Source organism: Marmota monax, unplaced genomic scaffold (assembly GCF_021218885.2).
Source record: "Marmota monax isolate L192 unplaced genomic scaffold, Marmota_monax_Labrador192_F-V1.1 WCK01_AAM20220418_F8-fsc00224, whole genome shotgun sequence".
Classification (NCBI taxonomy): Eukaryota; Metazoa; Chordata; class Mammalia; order Rodentia; family Sciuridae; genus Marmota; species Marmota monax.
In genome coordinates, this window is record NW_026693937.1 from 4094 (window position 1) to 27615 (window position 23522).

The 23522-nt window shown below is 35.2% G+C and overlaps 1 protein-coding gene across 3 annotated transcripts in view; it reads right to left on the bottom strand.

Annotated features, from left to right (window-relative positions):
- Positions 1-296: 296 nt before the first annotated feature.
- Positions 297-23522, bottom strand: part of Adam32 (ADAM metallopeptidase domain 32) — a 126349-nt gene continuing 103123 nt past the window's right edge. For all 3 annotated transcript variants that reach the window (XM_058585423.1, XM_058585424.1, XM_058585425.1), the window contains 5 exons: positions 18648-18753; positions 17503-17680; positions 9547-9630; positions 2947-3043; positions 297-1502 (listed from right to left, as the gene is read on the bottom strand). In XM_058585423.1, the coding sequence (XP_058441406.1) occupies positions 1342-1502; positions 2947-3043; positions 9547-9630; positions 17503-17680; positions 18648-18753 (626 nt within the window). In that variant the 3' untranslated portion in view covers positions 297-1341. The remainder of the gene's footprint in view (positions 1503-2946; positions 3044-9546; positions 9631-17502; positions 17681-18647; positions 18754-23522) is intronic.

Below are 23522 nucleotides of genomic sequence, written 5' to 3' on the forward strand. Positions count from 1 at the left end.
GCTAGCAGACTTCTTTGCAGAAACTTCACAAGCCAGAAGAAAAAATGGAATGAGATTTCACAGAACCACAGAGTTAAAACTGTACCCATCAAAGCTATCCTTTAGAAATGAAGGAGATGTAAAGACATCCTCAGACAGACCTTAGAAAATGTATCTCCATTAAACCTTTCCACAAAAAAAATGCTAAGAGAAGTTCTTCAAACTTTAAGAGAAAGATGTTAATGAGTAAGAAGAATACACATATAAAATACACTGGTAAGAGTAACCACACAGACAAATTCAGAATGCTACGAAAATATAAATGAAAGATATAAAACTCTTTATACCTTTGGAATGAAAACTATGAAAAATTTAAAAATAATAACTACATTAATATTTTAAGAGATAGGCAAAATCAAAGTTTATAAACTGGGACATCAGAAATTCCAAATATGTGGAGGAATGGAATAGAAGCATACATCTTTATTAGTTTATTTTCTTTCTTTTTGTGTTTCTTAATTTTATGGTCATGTTATGTGGCTATTTTTAATTTTTAAAAACAATTATGGTGTATAGTATACTTGAAACTTACTGAGAGTAGATCTTGAGTGTTCCCCCCATAAACACAGAAAAAGGAGTAAATAGATGAGGTGATGGATGTGTAATTATCTTGATTGTAGTAATAATTTTACAATGCAAATGTATATCCAATCATAATGTCATACTCCTAAATACAAATAATTTTATTGTCAATCATATTTCAATAAAGCCAGGTGGAGAAAAGAGACTGAACCTAGAATTTAAAAAGTAGGATTTCAAAAAGGAATGGTGATAATTGTGGTGTTGGTGAACAAATCATATGATAAAATTTCGTAAGACTCTGCAGACACAAATGAATGCATGTAAATACCAGCCAATAAGGTATTTAATTTTATTAATAGTATTGTACCAATACCAATTTTCTGGCTGTGAAAAGGCAATATGTTAATATAAGATATTGTCATTGGAAAAAAATAGATGAAGGATACATGAGAAATGTACATTTTTAAGAAACACTTGTGATGCTCCTGTAGAAAACCTGGGTTGATTGGGTTACAAGAGTCTTAACTCAATCAGTGGATTAATCTCCTGATGGGATTAACTGGGTGGGAGTTAAGGGCAGAGCAATGACTTTGGCAAGTTATTTAACTATACTCCCAAATCTCTGCATCTTTCAAAAGAAAAATTCACAAACACCTCACACAACTAAATGAGATATTGACTCAAAATCCTGATAAAACGCAAGTTGTTGCTGCTCATATTACCTTACACATTATTAGATTCAAATGCTACTAAAGGTTAGCTTCAGAACACAAATTCAACTTACTCGCTACTTAGGAATTCCTCTTCTTTGGAAAACCACTTTTTCACTCCCTTCCACACCACAACTATTATGCTTACTATGATGAGAATAGGTGAACCAATGTAGAAACCTAGAAGCCAGTTCTTCATAGTATTCCCAGAAGCTTTCTCCATGACTGAACCTAAAAACAAAAGTACATTAAAAATTAGGCTATCCAATTTTACTTTCAGGTTGCAACAAATTTACTAAAATATTCTGAATTTTTGTTACTCAAGGAGCATGGAAAAACAATTATAGGATCATAATATTTAAAGATATACATATATATACATAGTATCTTACAAATATATACATAATACTATATATATATATATATATATATGTATATATATATATATAAAATCTGTTTTTCTAAAAATGTAAACTAAACTCCCAAAAGGTTCCAGAGTTTTCAACATGGTACAGAAGCTACAACAAAATCTAGTTGTGGGTCAAAGGATGCAATAATAAACAATATGAGATGGTGTAATCACAAAGTTATCCAAATTTGCACCCTTTCAATATTTTCTAAGGACAGGATCATCAAAAAATCTCACTGTATTTGTATATATTCAGTTTTTATTTAGTAGATTGTTGGCTTTTGATATTAGGGCTGTAATTTTATATGTAAAGTCATTGTGGTGCTAATAAAGGGTGCTAGCATAAAAATTAGGAGACTTCAATTCATAACCCTAATTCTGACACTTGTGTAAGCACTGAGCATAGTCTCAGCACCACGTGAGGGATTTGCTTTGCTCCCTATATATCCCCAGTGCCTAGATCAACCTCTGGTATATATTAAGAGTTTGATAAGTATTTGCTAACTCAGTGGACACATGAATGACAGGCAATAAAAGAAAGAATAAACTGAAATTTGTGCTGGTGTCCCTTCTGTAAACTCTTAAGCTGCTATTTACAGATTGTTCTCATTTAAACTACAAACTCCTTTGGAATAAAATTTTGTCTTCTATTTCATTTCTTCTATAACATAAACATAGTAATAGTACCAGATATAGTAAATACTATTTGTTTACAGTTGAAATCTCAATCATATAGAGGCCAGCTGAAAAATATTCTAAAGGAGAAAGTCAATGGTATCAGTATCAGTAAGGAAAAAGTTTCAAAGATATTCAGATTCAATTATGATATTTTAATATTATAAAAAAGAGAAAGAATAAGAAGGCATATTTGGATCACATTCTTTGAGAAAACTCAAATTACCTTAAAAATGTTAGTATCGCTTCAAGTGATAAAAATCTAATGTTAGTTTAGTGAGGTTAAGAAATTTTGAGAGGGCTGGGGTTGTGGTTGAGGGCTGGGGTTGTGGCTGAGCGGTAGAGTGCTCGCCTCACATGTGTGAGGCACTGGGTTCGATCCTCAGCACCACATAAAAATAAATAAAATAAAGGTATCGTGTTCAACTACAACTAAAAAAATATTTGGGGTAAAAATGGGAGTTCATAACCCACTTGAATCTAATGTATGAAATATGATATGTCAAGAGCTTTGTAATGTTTTGAACAACCAATAAAAAAAAGATAAAAAAAATAAATTTTGAAAATTTTATCTAAAGAGAGAGTACTTGCCTGATTTTACAGTCACAAAAGCACTTCTGGCACTTGTTTGGCAATCTGGAGGCAGGTAACCATCAGAACAGTTGCACACACCTTGGGAATTGCACACCTAGGATCATTATTTAAAATTTGGATGTTTTTTAAAAAATATTTTTGCATTGAAAGTGAAATTATGAGATATATCATCATGTTTAGTTTTGCATCTTTACCTAACATAATTTGATTTCTATAGTGATTTATTTAGAGAGATAATTGTACAAAATAAATGTTTGGTTTCTTAAAGACTCAAACATACACACCAAAAAAGAAGAGGAGGAGGAAAGAGGAAGAGGAGGAAGAGGAGCAAGAGGAGGAAGAGCAGGAAGAGGAGGAGAATAAAAAAAAAGAACTATAAAGTGACTAAGAACATACAGCACCTTCAAATATTTATCTGCAAATTTAGTTTGCAATTTCAAAAACACATACTACTTAAATTCTAATTGAAATGCTACCTTTACAGTGATATACTTGAGAAAGCTAAAATCAGCTCCAACCTGATTGTATGCCTCAATTCCCATTTCCACATTCAGTGATTTATGTTGATAGTTTGAGGCATTTGCCTCTACATAAAGTACTTTACTGTTCCCCAGACTGGACGCTAAATATTTACTGGCCTAAAACTACCCTTAACCAGGACAGGATTTTGTTTTATCTGCATTTGCTTGATTTTTAATTAAAAGCATTTGTAATCTGAGCATCTAGATGCTTAGATATAGTATAACTTTAGGAAGTGATTTTTTTCTGTAACTGAGAAATGTAATTAAATGTATTTAATTAATGTAATTAATAAATGTAATTAATTAAATAATTAATGACGACAGCAAACACATTTATTGTGCTTACTAGCTGTGAGTCTCTATTCTGAGCACTTTATATGGATTTACTCATTAAATACTCATAACAGCCCTGTAAGATAGCAGAGAGAAATAGGAAACAGTCAGGGACAGATACAGTGCCAAGGCCAAGTCTCCAGTGACCTACTTCCTTCAACTATGCTCCACCTGCTTATCATTTTCACTACCTTCCACTAAGTGTAATCCAATTATTAATCCATCAAAAGAATTAGTGCGCTTAGGAAGTCAGAGCCCTCATGATTCCATCTTTCACCTCTGAACTTTGCTACATTTCCTAATACATGAGTTTCTGGGAACACATTTCAGATCTAAAAGCATAAAAGAACTATTATCATTCCCACATTACAAATGAAGAAACTGAGACATACATATTTAGCTTTCCAAAAGTCAAACTACTACTAACGGAGAGAGCCAGCATTTAAACTAAGAAAGTCTTGAGCATTATACTATGCTACCTCTCAAAATAATATAAAACATCTCTCAATTTGGGGTGTCTTACATTGAATCTAAATATTACAGCTAAGAACATGAATCTTTTCCCCTGAAACTCTTTACAAAACTGATGTTCCTCTAATGTCAGTTTGTTCCAGTATTGCATCATCACTCATGTCACTTAGTTAATCTTAAAAAGCTCATGTTTTGGAAGATTCAGAAGTGGGGCTTTGGGGCAATAATAATAAAATGTCATCAGGAGATTAATCCATTTGACAGATTTATCATTTGAATAAACTATTGTGTGGTAACTATAGGCTGTTGCGGCATGGCTGCCTACAATTTCCACACAATAGTTTCTTCAAATTATGAGGTTATTTTGCCCTTGGGGTTATACCTTCATGCATGAACTTTCTCTGTCTTTCTCTGACTCTCTCATGCACACACATTCATTCCCGTCCCCCTGCCCCTTTTCTCCCTCTCTGCTTTCTAGCTGTCATAAGTTGAGCAGCTTTTCTCCTCCACCACCCTCCACAAAGACATTCTGCCTTAGGTCAGGTCCAGAAAAATGGAGTTGGCTGATCTTGGACTGAATCTTTGAAGTTATGAAGCCCAACTTTTCCTTCTCTAAGTTGTTGTTGTCAGGTACTTGGGTCACAGCAATGAAAAGCTGACTAACACATAAGGAAATAATTTAAGATTATGTAAATATATCACTCCTTATAAAATTTCCACCCACTAGTTTTAGAATCCACTGATAATTCTTTAACCCCCCCATTCTTTCTATATTGCTTATACTGTAAGGAAAGTTTTTCCTTCCTCCCCATTCATTTATGCAGTTACTGTCATTAACAATAATCAATAATAGTAAATGATATTACTGTAAATACCATGTAATACATTTACTTATTAAATTTTTTTTATTTATTAAAACAAAATCATATTTATTTTACTTTATTCAATGAGCAAAAATCTATCAAAATCATTATTTATAACAATGCCCAAATTGCCTCATATTTTGTCAATGGAAGCCCTTTTATAATTTTTTTCTATTAACATGTAACAATTATATGTATTCATAGATTAGAGGTGATATTTCAATAATGCTTATAGTATTTACAGATTGAATAAAGAAAATTAGAATTTCCATATCCTTATCACTTCTTTATGCTTGGAGACTTCAAGTTCCTCTCTTCTAGTTCTTCATAAAATATATAATAGGTGATTGTGGATTATATTCACCCTACTGTGCTTTGGAACACTAAAATTTATAACCTATGAAATTTTGATTTTGTTCCCATTATCTGATTCTCCCTACCCCACTCCCTTCCCCCGCTCCCTTCTCCCTTCCCCCTACTCCACTCAGTCACTATTAATCCATATTCTACATTCAGATCAACTTTTTGAAATATCTACATGAGAGAGAACATGGGTTATATGTCTTTTAGTGCCTACCTTATTTCTCTCAGCATGTCCTAAAGTTCCATCCATTTTGCTGCAAAGTACAGAATTTCATTCTTTGTATGGCTAAATAATACTCCATTGTGTGTATATACCACACTTTCTTTATTCATCTAATCATGGGCATTTAGGTTGATTCTAAAGCTAAATCCTTGTCCCAGGGAGGCAGAGTGGTGGCCCCAGGTGGTCTGGAATGTGAGCCTCAGCCATGGTGAGCCCACCATGCCAAACATTGCATAGGTTATAAATAGACCTAAATGTAAGACCTAAAATCATGAAACTATTAGAAGAAAACATAGGGAAAACATTTAATAACATCCATGTAGGGAATGATTTTTTTCACAAGATCCAAAAGCACAGGCAAGGAAAGCCAAAAACCATCCAGTGGGATTATTTAAAACTAAGTAGCATTTTCAAAACAAAGGTAGTAATAAATGGAGTGAAAAAAATGAAGAAAATATTTGTTAACTACTCATCTGACAAAGGATTGATATTCAGAATATATAGGAAACTAAAAAAATTCAACTACAAAATATAAAACAACTTAACTTTTAAATGGTTGCATGATCTTAATATATACTTCTCAAGAGAAGGAATACAAATAACTAACTAATATATAGGAAAATGCACAATATCATTAGTTATCTTAGAAATGCAAATTGGAACCATAATATCTCATCCCAAGCAGAATGGTTATTATTGAAAAGACACAGACACAGACACACACACACACACATTGGCAACAGTGTAGAAAAAAAGGAACTCTTGTATGTTGTTGATAAGAATGTAAATTAGTACAGCAATTATGGAGAAGAGAATGGAGGCAAAAACAACAACAAAAACAAAACAAAGATAGCAGTCTTACATTTAGGTCTATGATCCATTTTGAGTTTACTTTCATATGGGCTGAGAGACAGGGGCCAAGTTTCAAACTTCTGCTTTATGTATATACAGTTCTCCCACCAGGATTGTTTGAAGAGGTTGTGTTTTCTTCAGTGTATTTCTTGACACCTTTGTCAAGAATCAGTTGACTATAACTGCATGGGGTTGCCTCATGGAATCCTATTTAGTTGCAATGGTCTATGTGAATATTTTTATCCCAGTACCCTTTTGTTTTGGATTACTAAAGCACTGTAGTATATCTGGAATACAGACATCAGAATGCCCTGCAGCTTTGCTCCTTTTGCTCAAGATTGTTTTTGCTATTTGGGATCTTTTGGGCTTCCATATGAATTTTATGATTTGTTATTGGTATTTTGTATAAATTGCTTCAAATAATATGGACATTTTAACAATATTAATTGTTCCATGGAAGGTCTTTTCATTTGTGTTTATTTGTGTGTGTCTTCTTCAATTTCTTTCATGGGTATTTTATAAATTTCAGTGTAGATGTCTTTCACTTCCTTAATTAAATTTATCCCCAGGTATTTATTTTTTGTAGCCATTGTAAATGGAATTTTTTTCATAATTTCTTTCTCAGCAACTTTATTATTGGTATATAAAAACTACTGATTTTTTATATTAATACTGTATCCTGAAACTTTACAAAATTCATTTATCAATGCTGGTAGTCTTTTGGTAAAATATTTAGTTTTTCTCTAAGGAGAATCATATCATTTGAAAACAAGGATAATTTGACTTTCTCCCTTCCTAACTTTTAAGTATTTTTTATGTATCATGTATTTTTCTCCTGACTAATTTCTCTGGATAAGACTTTCAGTACTGTAATGAATAAGAATAGTAAAACTGAACATCTTTGTCTTGTTCCATATCTTAGGGAATATATGAAAGAAATATCTAATAATTAATATTAATACAAATTAATTTTTATCCTCTTTGAAAAATGCTGTCAGTGAAATAAGAAGATAAGCCACTAATGGGGATAAAACACGTACAAAGGACATATTCATATACAGGACTAGTATTCAAAATAAACAAAAGACATTTAACACTCTATAAAAAGAAACTAAACAGCCTGATTTTAAAATGGGCAAAAGACTGTACCAGACACCTCACAAAAAAAGATATCCAGATGGCAAATAATTACATGAAAAGATGATCTGCACCACATGCCATCAGTGAAATGTAAATTCAAATAGTAATAGGGTATCACTGCACACCACTAGAATGACCAATTATAAAACATTGACATCAAATACTGGCTAGGTTGTGGGGCAACATGAAATTATGCAGTTGTGTTGGAAGACATTTTGACAGTCTCTTCCAATATTAGGCATCTTCCCACCATAAGATTCTCTGGTTGCAATCCTTTATACAAAGGAGTTGAAAATGTATATTCTTCATCAAAAACCTGAACAAGAATAGTTATAACAGCTTTATTCATAATTGCTAAAACTTAGAAGCAACCAGAATGTTTTTCAGCAGGTAATGAATAAATAATTGCAGTATATCAAGACAAAGTAACATTATTTCACATTAAATAACATTATTTCACATTAAAAAGAAATGAGCTATCAAGGCATGAAAATATATAGAGGAATCTTAAATGCATATTACTAACTAAGTCAATCTAAAAAGTCTACATAATGTATGACTCCAGGAATATGATATTATGGAAAAGCTATGGAGAAAAAAATTCACTGGGTTCCAGGAGTTAAGTTGGAGGGAAGGATTAAGAGAAAAGTCAGAGGACTTCTAAGGTAGTAAAAATACTCTGTATGATATAATGGTGGATACAAGTGTCATTATGCACTTGTCAAAATCCATAAGACATACAAAATAAAAAGTGAACCCTAATATACACTGCAGACTTTGGGTGATGATGGTGTATCCATGTAGGTTCATCCATTATAAGAATTGTACAACTCTGGTGAGGCATGCTGAAAATGAAGAGAGCTAGGCATGTTTGAGGGACAAACTATATGGGAACTACCTGTATCTTAATCCAATTTTGCTGTGAACCTGAAACTACTCTTAAAATTAATTCATTTTTTAAGTTACTAAAAAAAGAAAAGACCTCCAGAAAAGAAAAAAAGTGGAGAATGCATATCAAATGCATATCACTAAGTGAAAGAAGCAATTTGAAAAGCCTACATAATTTATGATTCCAATAACTTGATACTCAAAAAAAATAAAATAACAGAGAGAGTAAAATGATTGGTGGTTGCCTGGGGTTAGAGGAAAGAGAAGATTGAATATATGGAGCTCAGAAGCTTTTTAGGGGAGTAAAAATACTCTGCTGATATGAGTGGACACATGTAATTATATATTAATCAAAAACTCAAAGATATAAATATAACACTGAGAGTCAACTCTAATGTAAGCTATGAACTCTTGGTAATAATTATATATCAGTGTACATAATCAATTGTACAAATGTTACACAGTGGTTTGTGATGTTGAAATTGTGATAGGTTGTATACAAATGGAGTCAAAGAGGGTCTATGCAAAAAATCTCTGCACTGTCTACTAAATTTTGCTATGAAACTAAAGCTCTACAAAAGCAAGCATATTTTTAAAAGGAGATAAAATCAAATTTCCCATGACCACTTATATTCACAAGACACAGGAATTATCTTCCTTTTGTGAACAAGTTTATGTATTTACTGAAATATTTAACATCTTTTGAAAAGTACACAACTATAATAATATACTTTTTTAGGTCATCATCAATTCAGTTCAAATCAAAGTGTTTTTTAACAATAATTATAGCTGCTGGGTTTACTCAATTTAGCTCCAAATTGAATCTAGATATACAAGGGCCTGGCACATAGTCAGAACCTAATAAACATGAATTAATGAATGACATTGAAAAGCTTCCAAGAGAGATGTGATTCAAGGAAACATGGGCTTACTTATTACTTACTCCATGTCCAGAGCACCGTTGTGCACAAGTCTTTGCACTTTCCTTAATCATTCTTGATTCCACGCATACACGGTTTACACAAATCTAAAAAAAAAAAAAAAAAAAAACACAAACAAAGAGATTTCCAATTCTGAGGGAGGGGCCCAGCCATCATAGCATTAAAATTAACTACATAACAAAATCTGAATTTTGCTATAAATTTGCAGCATTCCTCAAATTTTGATAAGTTGTATTTTCATTTTCATTTAGTATTAAGTATTTTAAAATTTCTCTTGAGAATTCTTCTTTGATCTACATAATACTTAGAACTGCACTGATTAATCACCAAGTATTTGAAGTATTTGAGGATTTTCCAGGTAACTTCAATGTAGTCTATGGATTTTGGATGATAATGATGAGACAATATAGGCTTACCAAGTGTAAAAAATATATTGCTCTAGTGTGGTAGTGGGTACAGAGGAAAGTATACAAAAAGAATATGGGAACGCTCTCTGCCTCCACTAAATTTTTCTGTGAATCTAACCTGCACTAAAATATAAAATGGATTATTTTAAATAAATACTTTTTTAAATGTTTCAAGGCAGAGCTGGAGTTGTAGCTTAGTGGTAGAGCATGTGCCTAGCCCATGTGAGGAACTGGGTTGGATCCTCAGCACCACATAAAAATAAATAAATAAAATAAAGGTATTGTGTCCACTTACAACTAAAAATATACATTTATATTTAAAAAATGATTCAGGGCAAAAAAAAAGTAGGGGATTTTAATTAATCAAAATTGGTCATAACAAAATTATCATACTCAGAGAAAAACATCTCTCATTAAAATTCTATGAAATCTACCAAAACTCTTTGTGAGTACACAAATAAAAAAAAAAAAAAAACAAGAACAGGCACAGGGGCCGGCTGAGGGGCAGAGCCAACCCCTCCCCCCGTGCCTGCAAGGTAGGCGGAACTGTGACCACCAACAGAACAGGCCCAGTGGCCCGCGGAGGGGCAGAGCTGCCAACCACGCCTCCAAGGTAGGAGGACCGGCAACCCACAGGCAGAACAGGCGCTGCGGCCTGCTAAGGGGCAGAGCCGCCCCCTCCCCCCGCGCCTGCAAGTTAGAGGGAACTTGACCACCGACAGAACAGGCCCAGCGGCCCGCGGAGGGGCAGAGCCGCCCCCCGCGCCTGCAAGGTAGGCGGACCTGTGACCCACCGGCAGCACAGGCCCAGAATCCCGCAGCTCTGCCCAACGCGCCTGAAGGTAGGCGGACCTGCGACCACCAACAGAACAGGCCAGACCTGCAACCGACAGACAGAAAAGGCCCAGTGGCCCGTGGAGAGGCAGAGCTGCCAACCACGCCTGCAAGGTAGGCGGACCTCCGACCCCCGGCAGAACAGGCCCAGCAGCCTGCTGAGGGGCAGAGCCGCCCCCTCCCCCTGCGCCTGCAAGGTAGGCGGAACTGTGACCACCGACAGAACAAGTCCAGCGGCCCGCGGAGGGGCAGAGCCGCCACACGCGCCTGCAAGGTAGGCGGACCTGCGACCACCAACAGAACAGGCCAGACCTGCAACCGACAGACAGAACAGGCCCAGTGGCCTGCGGAAGGGTAGAGCCGCCCCACCACGCGACTGCAAGGTAGGCGGACCTGCGACCCACCGGCAGAACAGGCCCAGCGGCCTGCAGAGGGGCAGAGCCGCCGCCCGCGCCTGCAAGGTAGGCGGACCTGCTACCGACCGGCAGAACAGGCCCAGCAGCCTGCTGGCGTGGTAGGCACATCGCCCCAATTGGAGGAGGGGAAGAGCCGCCGCCCGCGCCTGCGAGGGAGACTTTGCAACTATACAAGAGCAATATAAATATATAGGGGGAAAATTCAATAGCACAACAGTTTCACCAAGCAGAAAGAAACGCGAACAGTAAGAAGAGACAAGGAAAGAAAGGACCACAAGCAATGCAGGTCAACTCAACGTTGGAAGAGGTAATATCTGCAGCAGATGGAATGTCAGATAAAGAATTCAGGATATACATGCTTCAGATGACCTGGAGTCTCAAGGAAGACATCAGACAGCAAAATCAGACAATGAAAGATCACTTCAACAATGAATTACATAAACAAATCCAAGAAGCAAAAGATCAACTATACAGGGAGATAGAGGTTATAAAAAACAAACAGACAGAAATCCTAGAAATGCAGGAAGCAATAAACCAACTTAAAAACTCAATTGAGAATACTACCAGCAGAGTAGAACACTTAGAAGATAGAACATCAGACAATGAAGACAAAGTATTTCAACTTAAAAAGAACATAGACAGCTCAGCAAGACTGTTAAGAAACCATGAGCAGAACATCCAAGAAATATGGGATAACATCAAGAGACCAAACTTAAGAGTCATTGGGATACAGGAAGGGATAGAGGTTCAAACCAAAGGAATGAGCAATCTATTCAATGAAATAATACGAGAAAACTTCCCAGACTTGAAGAATGAGACAGAATCTCAAATCCTAGAAGCCTACAGGACGCCGAATGTGCAAAATCATAAGAGATCCACACCTAGACACATTATAATGAAGATGCCCAACATACAGAATAAGGAGAGAATTTTAAAAGCTACAAGAGAAAGGAAGCAGATTACACTTAGGGGTAAGCCAATCAGGATAACAGCTGATCTTTCAACACAGATTCTGAAAGCTAGAAGATCCTGGAATAACATATTTCAAACACTGAAAGAAAATGGGTTCCAACCAAGAATTGTGTTTCCAGTGAAATTAAGCTTCAGGATGGAAGATGAAATTAAAACCTTCCACGATAAACAAAAGTTAAAAGAATTTGCAGCTAGAAAACCATCTCTTCAAAACATCCTCGGCAAAACATTACAGGAAGAGGAAATGGAAAATAACAATGAAAACCAACAGTGGGAGGTAGGACACTAAAGGGGGGGAAAATAATCAAAGAGGAAAACAAACCATGTTTAGTAACATAAATAAACAAATATGGCTGGAAGAACAACCCATATCTCAATAATAACCCTAAATGTTAATGGCTTAAACTCACCAATTAAGAGACACAGGCTAGTAGAATGGATCACAAAACAAGACCCAACAATATGCTGCCTACAGGAGTCGCATTTGATAGGAAAAGACATACATAGGCTGAAGGTGACAGGTTGGGAAAAATCATATCACTCATATGGACTTCGGAAACAAGCAGGAGTGTCCATACTCATATCAAATAAATAGATTTCAAGCCAAAGTTAATCAAAAGGGATAAAGAGGGACACTACATACTGCTCAAGGGAACCATACACCAACAAGACATAAGAATCATAAATATATATGCCCCAAACAATGGTGCAGCTATGTTCATCAAACAAAGTCTTCTCAAGTTCAAGAGTCTAATAGACCACCATACAATAATCATGGGAGACTTCAACACACCTCTATCACCACTGGACAGATCTTCCAAACAAAAGTTGAATAAGGAAACTATAGAACTCAATAACACAATTAATAACCTAGACTTAATTGACATATATAGAATATACTACCCAACATCAAGCAGTTACACTTTTTTCTCAGCAGCACATGGATCCTTCTCAAAAATAGATCATATATTATGTCACAGGGAAACTCTTAGACAATATAAAGGAGTAGAGATAATACCATGCATCTTATCTGATCATAATGGAATGAAACTGAAAATCAACGATAAAAGAAGGAAGGAAAAATCATGCATCACTTGGAGAATGAACAATAGGTTACTGAATGATCAATGGGTTATAGAAGACATCAAGGAGGAAATTTAAAAATTCTTAGAGATAAATGAAAACACAGACACAACATATTGGAATCTATGGGACACATTGAAAGCAGTTCTAAGAGGAAAATTCATTGCTTGGAGTTCATTCCTTAAAAAAAGGAAAAACCAACAAATAAATGATCTCATACTTCATCTCAAAATCCTAGAAAAAGAAGAGCAAAGCAACAGCAAAAGAAGTAGAAGGCAAGAAATAATTAAAATCAGAGCTGAAATTAATGAAATCGAAACAAAAGAAACAATTGAAAAAATTGACAAACTAAAAGTTGGTTCTTTGAAAAAATAAATAAAATCGACAGACCCTTAGCCATGCTAACGAAGAGAAGAAGAGAGAGAACTCAAATTACTAGCATACGGGATGAAAAAGGCAATATCACAACAGACACTTCAGAAATACAGAAGATAATTAGAAATTATTTTGAATCCTTATACTCCAATAAATTAGAAGATAGTGAAGGCATCGATAAATTTCTTAAGTCATATGATCTGCCCAGATTGAGTCAGGAGGATATAGACAACCTAAACAGACCAATATCAATTGAGGAAATAGAAGAAACCATCAAAAGACTACCAACTAAGAAAAGCCCAGGACCGGATGGGTATACAGCAGAGTTTTACAAAACCTTTAAGGAGGAACGAATACCAATACTTTTCAAGCTACTTCAGGAAATAGAAAAAGAGGGAGAACTTCCAAATTCATTCTACGAGGCCAACATCACCCTGATTCCTAAACCAGACAAAGACACTTCAAAGAAAGAAAACTGCAGACCAATATCTCTAATGAACCTGGATGCAAAAATCCTCAATAAAATTCTGGTGAATCGGATACAAAAACATATCAAAAAAATTGTGCACCATGATCAAGTAGGATTCATCCCTGGGATGCAAGGCTGGTTCAATATACAGAAATCAATAAATGTTATTCACCACATCAATAGACTTAAAAATAAGAACCATATGATCATCTCGATAGATGCGGAAAAAGCATTCGACAAAGTACAGCATCCCTTTATGTTCAAAACTCTAGAAAAACTAGGGATAACAGGAACATACCTCAATATTGTAAAAGCAATCTATGCTAAGCCTCAGGCTAGTATCATTCTGAATGGAGAAAAACTGAAGGCATTCCCTCTAAAATCTGGAACAAGACAGGGATGCCCTCTCTCACCACTTCTGTTCAACATAGTTCTCGAAACACTGGCCAGAGCAATTAGACAGACAAAAGAAATTAAAGGCACAAAAATAGGAAAAGAAGAACTTAAATTATCACTATTTGCAGGTGACATGATTCTATACCTAGCAGACCCAAAAGGCTCTACAAAGAAGCTATTAGAGCTAATAAATGAATTCAGCAAAGTGGCAGGCTATAAAATCAACACGCATAAATCAAAGGCATTCCTGTATATCAGCGACAAATCCTCTGAAATGGAAATGAGGACAACCACTCCATTCACAATATCCTCAAAAAAAATAAAATACTTGGGAATCAACCTAACAAAAGAGGTGAAAGACTTATACAATGAAAACTACAGAACCCCAAAGAGAGAAATAGAAGAAGATCTTAGAAGATGGAAAAATATACCCTGTTCATGGGTAGGCAGAACTAACATCATCAAAATGGCGATATTACCAAAAGTTCTCTATAGGTTTAACGCAATCCCAATCAAAATCCCAACGGCATTTCTTGTAGAAATAGAGAAAGCAATCATGAAATTCATATGGAAAAATAAACGACCCAGAATAGCAAAAACAATGCTAAGCAGGAAGTGTGAATCAGGCGGTATAGCGATACCAGACTTCAAACTATACTACAGAGCAATAGTAACAAAAACAGCATGGTACTGGTACCAAAACAGGCGGGTGGACCAATGGTACAGAATAGAGGACACAGAGACCAATCCACAAAATTACAACTGTCTTATATTTGATAAAGGGGCTAAAAGCATGCAATGGAGGAAGGATAGCATCTTCAACAAATGGTGCTGGGAAAACTGGAAATCCATATGCAACAAAATGAAACTGAATCCCTTTCTCTCGCCATGCACAAAAGTGAATTCAAAATGGATCAAGGAGCTTGATATCAAATCAGAGACACGCCGTCTGATAGAAGAAAAAGTTGGCTACGATCTACATACTGTGGGGTCGGGCTCCAAATTCCTCAATAGGACACCCATAGCACAAAAGTTAATAACTAGAATCAACAAATGGGACTTACTCAAACTAAAAAGTGTTTTCTCAGCAAAAGAAACAATAAGAGAGGTAAATAGGGAGCCTACATCCTGGGAACAAATCTTTACTCCTCACACTTCAGATAGAGCCCTAATATCTAGAGTATACAAAGAATTCAAAAAATTAGACAATAAGATAACAAATAACCCAATCAACAAATGGGCCAAGGACCTGAACAGACACTTCTCAGAGGGGGACATACAATCAATCAACAAGTACATGAAAAAATGCTCACCATCTCTAGCAGTCAGAGAAATGCAAATCAAAACCACCCTAAGATACCATCTCACTCCAGTAAGATTGGCAGCCATTATGAAGTCAAACAGCAACAAGTGCTGGCGAGGATGTGGGGAAAAGGGTACACTTGTACATTGCTGGTGAGACTGCAAATTGGTGCAGCCAATTTGGAAAGCAGTATGGAGATTTCTGGGAAAGCTGGGAATGGAACCACCATTTGACCCAGCTATTCCCCTTCTCGGTCTATTCCCTAAAGACCTAAAAAGAGCATGCTACAGGGACACTGCTACATCGATGTGCATAGCAGCACAATTCACAATAGCAAGACTGTGGAACCAACCTAGATGCCCTTCAATAGACGAATGGATAAAAAAAAAATGTGGCATTTATACACAATGGAGTATTACTCTGCATTAAAAAATGACAAAATCATAGAATTTGCAGGGAAATGAATGGATGGCATTAGAGCAGATTATGCTAAGTGAAGCTAGCCAATCCCTAAAAAACAAATGCCAAATGTCTTTTTTGATATAAGGAGAGTAACTAAGAACAGAGTAGGGACGAAGAGCATGAGAAGAAGATTAACATTAAACTGGGATGAGAGGTGGGAGGGAAAGGGAGAGAGAAGGGAAATTGCATGGAAATGGAAGGAGACCCTCAGGGTTATACAAAATTTCATACAAGAGGAAGTGAGGGGAAAGGGGAAAATAATACAAGGGGGAGAAATGAATGACAGTAGAGGGGGTAGAGAGAGAAGAGGGGAGGGGAGGGGAGGGGAGGGGGGATAGTAGAGGATAGGAAAGGCAGCAGAATACAACAGACACTAGTATGGCAATATGTAAGTCAATGGATGTGTAACTGATGTGATTCTGCAATTTGTATACGGGGTAAAAATGGGAGTTCATAACCCACTTGAATCAAAGTGTGAAATATGATATATCAAGAACTATGTAATGTTTTGAACAACCAACAATAAAAAAAATTAAAAAATTAAAAAATAAAAATAAAAAAAACCCTTGTACTTATTACATGTATCAAAATTTTTCATGGAAAGAAAATAAATTTAATATAACTATGGCATGTGTATAGTTTTCATAAAATATGAACTATTATTAGAAAATTTTAAATATTTAATAACATAATAGATATTTTAATTAAAATATATTACTTTAATGGAATGTAATAAAAATCCATAATTAATTATTTTAGAATATAATAACCAGAGGAATAAAGATATATTCTTAACTCAATTACTTGTAGAAATCTCAACTTCACTAAGTTGTAGTTTTCTGACCTAAATATAATACTTTTTTCTTAAAAAACAAAAAAAAAGAGCAAAGTTATTTTAGCAAACATAAGTAGCATTTAAGTTTGCTTCCAAAGTAAAAATGAGAATATTTGTGAAAATTATTACCTTTTAAACATTAAATCACAGTACAACTCCCTACAAAGAAATACTTTCACAAAACCTCTTCCAAAGCCAGAAATTTGTTTTAAATGTTTAATGTATTGAGACTTCTCTCTAGTCCTTGGCAATGAAGGTATATATAACAACTCCTTTTTGTTTTTCTTCTGCAAATAATTAGTTTACTTAGCACTAATTAGCAAATGAAAACTTAAAACTCAATAAAATATTGATTAAACTAATAAATAAGACTATATAGTTTTGAAAATTATGTTAAATCATTTACCCTCTCAGTATCACAATGAGCACCACTTCTGACTTCAAATGGGTCTTTTGCTGTATCACCAGTGTCCACAGATATACATACACTCTGTCGTACAAAAGCATAAATCACAGAAGCATTGTCTCGATGGTAAGGAGTGTGAAAAGGATAAGTACAAATTAATCTTCCACATATGAGATTCCTGCAAACATAGTAAAATGATATGCTTATTAGGCATTAGCCATTAATTAGAAATTCTTTGGATTGGCTTTCTTTAATTAAAAAAATGGCTATGGCAATGTGCTTAAAGAAAATTTAATGGGCTGGAATTTAGAAAGTTAAAAAAGTATAAATCCATTGATCTTAACTTATCTATCATGGGTCCTAATGGTAGTTAATTCACTGTGTCTAATGTGCATTTACTGTCAAACAATCAATTCACTGCAACATTTTCTATCCCTGTGTAGAGGGATAGAGTGGTAAGTAACTGTTACCTCTACATTTAAGAACCTCTTATTCTGATATCAAATGTGATACAAATATCATTGAATCTTCTACAAATAAAACAAATGCATATAGAAATTTAATATAAGAATCATTCTCACTTAGCAGTTATGGAAAAATTCATAAGAAATATGCCATCTGGGATGAATAAGTTATTTCTAAACAAAAGTAACAGCATAAGCAAATCAAGGAAACATAAAACTAATGTTTACTAATTTACAAATGCTATGTCTTAGGAATATGCTTTGCTACCTACTACAACTATGTACAGTATCTGGCACATAGTATGCACCTAATAAATATTTTGTTAAAATAAACTCATGACCAAAACATCAAAGAGCTAGATCTTCAGAATCAGGAGAAACTGGACTTAATTTAGCAGTCTTCATTTTGGGAAAGCAAACAAGTGAATGGGGATGCTATTTTTATGAAAAAAAGATGAGTAAGTCTGAAGAGGAAAGGTACAATGAGTATAATGAATTTTGATTTTATATTATATTTAGGAGCTTAGTGATCATCCACATATAATGTTTTAAAAATTACATGAAATTTTAGCCTGTAGAACAAGATCGATATCAGGCCTGGAGATTTGAGGTTGAGGAGAAATAAAAACAAAAAAGGAAACTTATAGAATATAAAATGTCATTAATATTTGTACAGCATACCTCCATCCACAGAACTTAAATTTTCGGTTTTGAAGACCACAGTTCCCAAACCTATCTGTTTGACCTTGTATTTCTTCATAACACGCAAATGGAGCATTTTTTGAACCTATCAAGTGAGAAATATATTTGGTTTGAAACATATTTGTTTTTCACTTCCTCCATGTCCTCATATAGAATATATTTTATTTGGGTTTTTTCCTCCATTATTATCTAGTTCACAAGTTTTCCTAGTGAGGTTTCAGGGAAAGAGAAAGGAGTACAGTGAAAAGCAATGTTTATGGTTACTACTCCTTTTGATTCATTCATTCATTTATATCACAAAACATTATACAGGGGAAGAAAGAGTTACCAAGAGTTTTGTTGAAAAAAAAAAGACAATAGAGAGATAATACAAAAAAAACTATACTTTTTCTGCATTATTAGTGAGAAGTAATAGAGAGTCAGGTTCATAACAAATAAATGAGGTTTTTTCAATTAGAAATTACTTTACTGTATTTTCAAGTAGTCTAAACTGAAGATACCAAAATACCAGCCTATATATTAACCTATTTTTCCTTCATTATTTTGTTGGGTTTTTATTCCTGCATTAAAAAAAATATCAGAGACCTAGCAGCTTAAAACAATATCCATTTACTTTGCTTATTGTGGTACCAGGAAATGAATCCAAGGCCTTGCATATGTTAGGCAAGCAATTTACTACATCCTCATCTCTAATACTCATTTATTTATTCTAATTAGTTATATATGACAGCAGAATGCTTTAGGAGCCCAAAAGATCATGGCTAACATTGATGAACTGTTCAAGCAAGTGCCTAACATGTGACCTAGGGTGTACCTAGTAGAACGTCAGTGAAACAGGCACAAAGAAGATTGTACCAAGGGTGATTCAAGTCAGAAACAATGAAGGGAAAACAAATAATAGCAACAAACAAAGCCATCAATATATAGCATTAAAATAAATACCTGGTGCCTACTATGACAGCTACAACACTAATTCTCATAAAATGAGAAATGATGGAGTCAGCAACTTCCAGGAGCAATTAATAATAATAATAACTGTAAATTAGATTGACTTACTCTCCTTCGAGTCTGGCATCTCACATGATCAACTGAAGACGGTCAGGAAACTGAACAGGTGGGTATGAATACACTCTGAGACTAAACCTAGAAAGGCTGTATTCATGGGCAACAGAATGTGGGGAAGATTGACTCCTCCACCCCTTGAGTAAAATTCCTGGGAGACTCCTGAGATCAAGACTCTTAGCAGAGATCAGCATCTGCCTGGCACTAGGAAAGTGTTGATACCACCCAACAGATCTACTAAGGCCTGATTATACCTACCTAAAACCCAGATGACAGAATTTCCCTCACAGAACTCTGAAACAGTCCCACCCAGGAGTGCATCAATCTGTTCTGTGAAGAAAAAACTCCAACTAACAGTACTTCCTATTCCATCCTACCTTTTACTGGTGAGAAGGAAAGCTGAGAGCTATTTCAATCAGCTTCAGTTTTAGACCACTCCAACTGGCAGCTCAGGGAGCAACACAAAAGAAGGAGTCAAGAATCCCCAGTCCTAGAAGATAAACTGTCCCCCTCTCCCAGCCCCTCCCCCTCTATCATTGTCTCTCTCTCTCTCTCTCTCTCTCTCTCTCTCTCTCTCTCTCTCTCTCTCTCTCTCTCTCTCTCTCACCCAAGAAGAAATAGAAGGAAAGACAGTTGGGCATAGACAGTGACTTTCCATTCTCATCAACTGTTTTGAACATTTCAGTGGAGACGATTCTTCAATGTTTCATTAAGAATCTTTTTACCATGGACCTGAACAGAGATCAGGAAATAGAGGAAGGGGATTAAGGGAGAGAGTGGTGGGATGGAAATGGGGAAGAACAGTGTAATAAGTTTCACCAAACTTTCCTATATACACATAGGAATATACCACAGTGACTCTCACCTTCATGTATATGCACAAGGCACCAATTTTAAAATAATAATAATAAATAAATACAAGAAAAATCAACAAAGGAAAGGGAACAGAGAAGACAAAAGGTGAGGAAAAGGAGAGGTACTGGGGACTATACTAGAGTAAATTATATTCCATTCTTATATAATTATGTCACAATGAACCCCTAAGATTATGTATACCTAAAATGAACTAAAAAGTAAAATAAAATGGAATAATTTTTCCCTTTTTTCTTTCATTTTTTTCTTTCCCTTTTTCATGTATGTGTGTGTGTGTGTGTGTGTGTTTTCTTCCTGTGCTGTTTGGTTCTGGATATTTATATATATATATATATATATATATATATATATATATATATATATTTATTTATTTATTTATTTATTTATTTCTATTTTCTCCTTCATAGCATTTTTTTAAAATGACAGTTATTTTTCCTTGCCTTGTTTTTGAAGTTTGCAGGTTTGGGTTGGTTTATTTTGGTTTTGTTCTATTTTTGTTTGTTTGCTGTGTTTTTCTTTCTCTCCTTTGTCCACTTAACACCATATTCTCCTCTTCTATCTTTCTCTCTCCCTTTACTTTGTTTTACCTATCTTTTCTCCTCTTCCTTTCTAATCATGACTTACCGTATCTCTTCTGCATCCTCACTATATTCACATTTTGAAATTCTAAATTCTATTCTTGGGAACAGATGGGAGTTGGAGCTGCATGGTGCTCGACGCAGAACACAGAAGATTTGTTTGCAAGTCACCAGACCGAGCTCTGGACAAAGCACAAGGTCACCCCAGCACCCCCCACCTTACCAAACACCCTACACAGAAAACAGACGGAATCCATCTTGGAAAACCTTACTCTCCATCAATTGGTGGGCATGGCTACTGGGGCAGTTCTGCGGCTGATCAGGTACCTGGTTTCCAACTCCCCCACCCCAAGATGTGATAACTCAAAATTTTTCTCACAAGCTTTTGGGGAGTGTAGCTATCAACGAAGAACAGCAACTGTACAGGCACCTGGTTTCTACCTCAGACACTAAGAGTAGGGAGGCTCCAGGTGGAAGCTTAAGTCCTCTCACACTGGCTACCTCCACCACCCTGAGCACAGAGACTCAAGCCAGGAATAGACAACTCCACCTACAGGAAGAAAAGAAAACAGAGTTCTGAGAGATTTTTTTTTTTTTTTTGCTTTCTTTTCTTCTCTCTCTCTTCTTATCCATTTTCCTTTACCCTTCCCCCTCTGGTCCTCAAAACATCAACATATGAGAAACCAAGAACTTTGCATGAAATAGGACTTTAACAAATGAATCACCAGAATAATATAATATAGAGGAACTGCATATGCCCCACCTCCCCCCCTTTTTTTCTTCTTATTTTCTTTCTCCCTCTCTCTTTTTTTCTTTCTTTCCTTGATATTTTTTTCCTTCTTCCTCCCTATATTCCACTTTAAACCCCCTAACTTTTACTATTTATACATAGGGTAATTTTCTAAATACAGATAGGAGTTTGAATTTATACATTCTTCTGTAAATTACCCCTGTCTATTCAATAGAGCTCTCCTCCAAAGTTGCTAAGTTAGATTAACCCCATACCCTTACTCCTTTCCCCCTGAACATAACATCCTATACCTGACCCTCAGTACTCTATACGCCACCAGAAATGGAATGCCTTTTATGAAACTAATGACTATATTTTAAATAATAATTGAAGCCAACATCTGTAGACATAGAGTCTAACTATAAGTGTATTAATAATGGAAACTTGCACATAGAGGATGTCCTATTGATATTGGGAACTGTTAACATTGTCTTTCTCCATAAAAGAGAGATTTTGGAACTATACAAGAGCAATATAAATATATAGGGGAAAATCATTAACACAACAGTTACACAAAGCTGGAAAGAAACGTGAGCAGTATGAAAAGACAAGGAAAGAAAGGACCACAAACAATGCAGGACAAGGCACATTAGAAGAGGTAACATCTGCAGCAGAAGGAATGTCAGATAAAGATTTCAGGATATACATGCTTCAGATGATCTGGAATCTCAAGGAAGACATTATACAGCAAATTCAGACAATGAAAGATCACTTTGATAATGAACTACATAAACAAATCCAAGAAGCAAAAGATCAACTCTATAAGGAGATAGAGATTATACAAAAAACAAACAGAAATCCTGGAAATGAAGGAAATAATAAACCAAATTATAAACTCAAATGAGAGTATCACCAGCAGAGTAGAACACTTAGAAAATAGAACATCAGACAACGAAGACAAAGTATATCATCTCAAAAAGAATGTAGATAGCTCAGTGAGACTGATAAGAAACCACAACAGAACATCCAAGAAATATAGGATAGCATAAAGAGACCAAATTTAAGAGTTATTGGGATACAGGAAGGCATAGAGGTCCAAACCAAAGGAATGAGCAATCTGTTCAATGAAATAATATTAGAAAACTTCCCAGACTTGAAAAATGAAACAGAAATCCAAATCCCAGAAGCCTACAGTGCGCCAAATGTGCAAAATCACAAGAGATCTACACCAAGACACATTTTAATGAAGATGCCCAACATACAGAATAAGGAGAGAATTTTAAAAGTGACAAGAGAAAGGAAGCAGATTACATTTAGGGGTAAACCAATCAGGTTAACGGCTGATCTTTCAACACAGACCCTGAAAGCTAGAAGATCCTGGAACAACATATTTCAAATGCTGAAAGATAATGAGTTCCAACCAAGAATCTTGTATCCAGCAAAATTAAGCTTCAGGATTGAAGATGAAATAAAAACCTTCCACAATAAACAAAAGTTAAAAGAATTTGCAGTAGAAAACCAGCACTGCAAAACATCCTTGGCAAAACATTACATGAAGAGGAAATTAAAAATAACAATGAAAACCAATAGTGGGAGATAGTACAGTAAAGG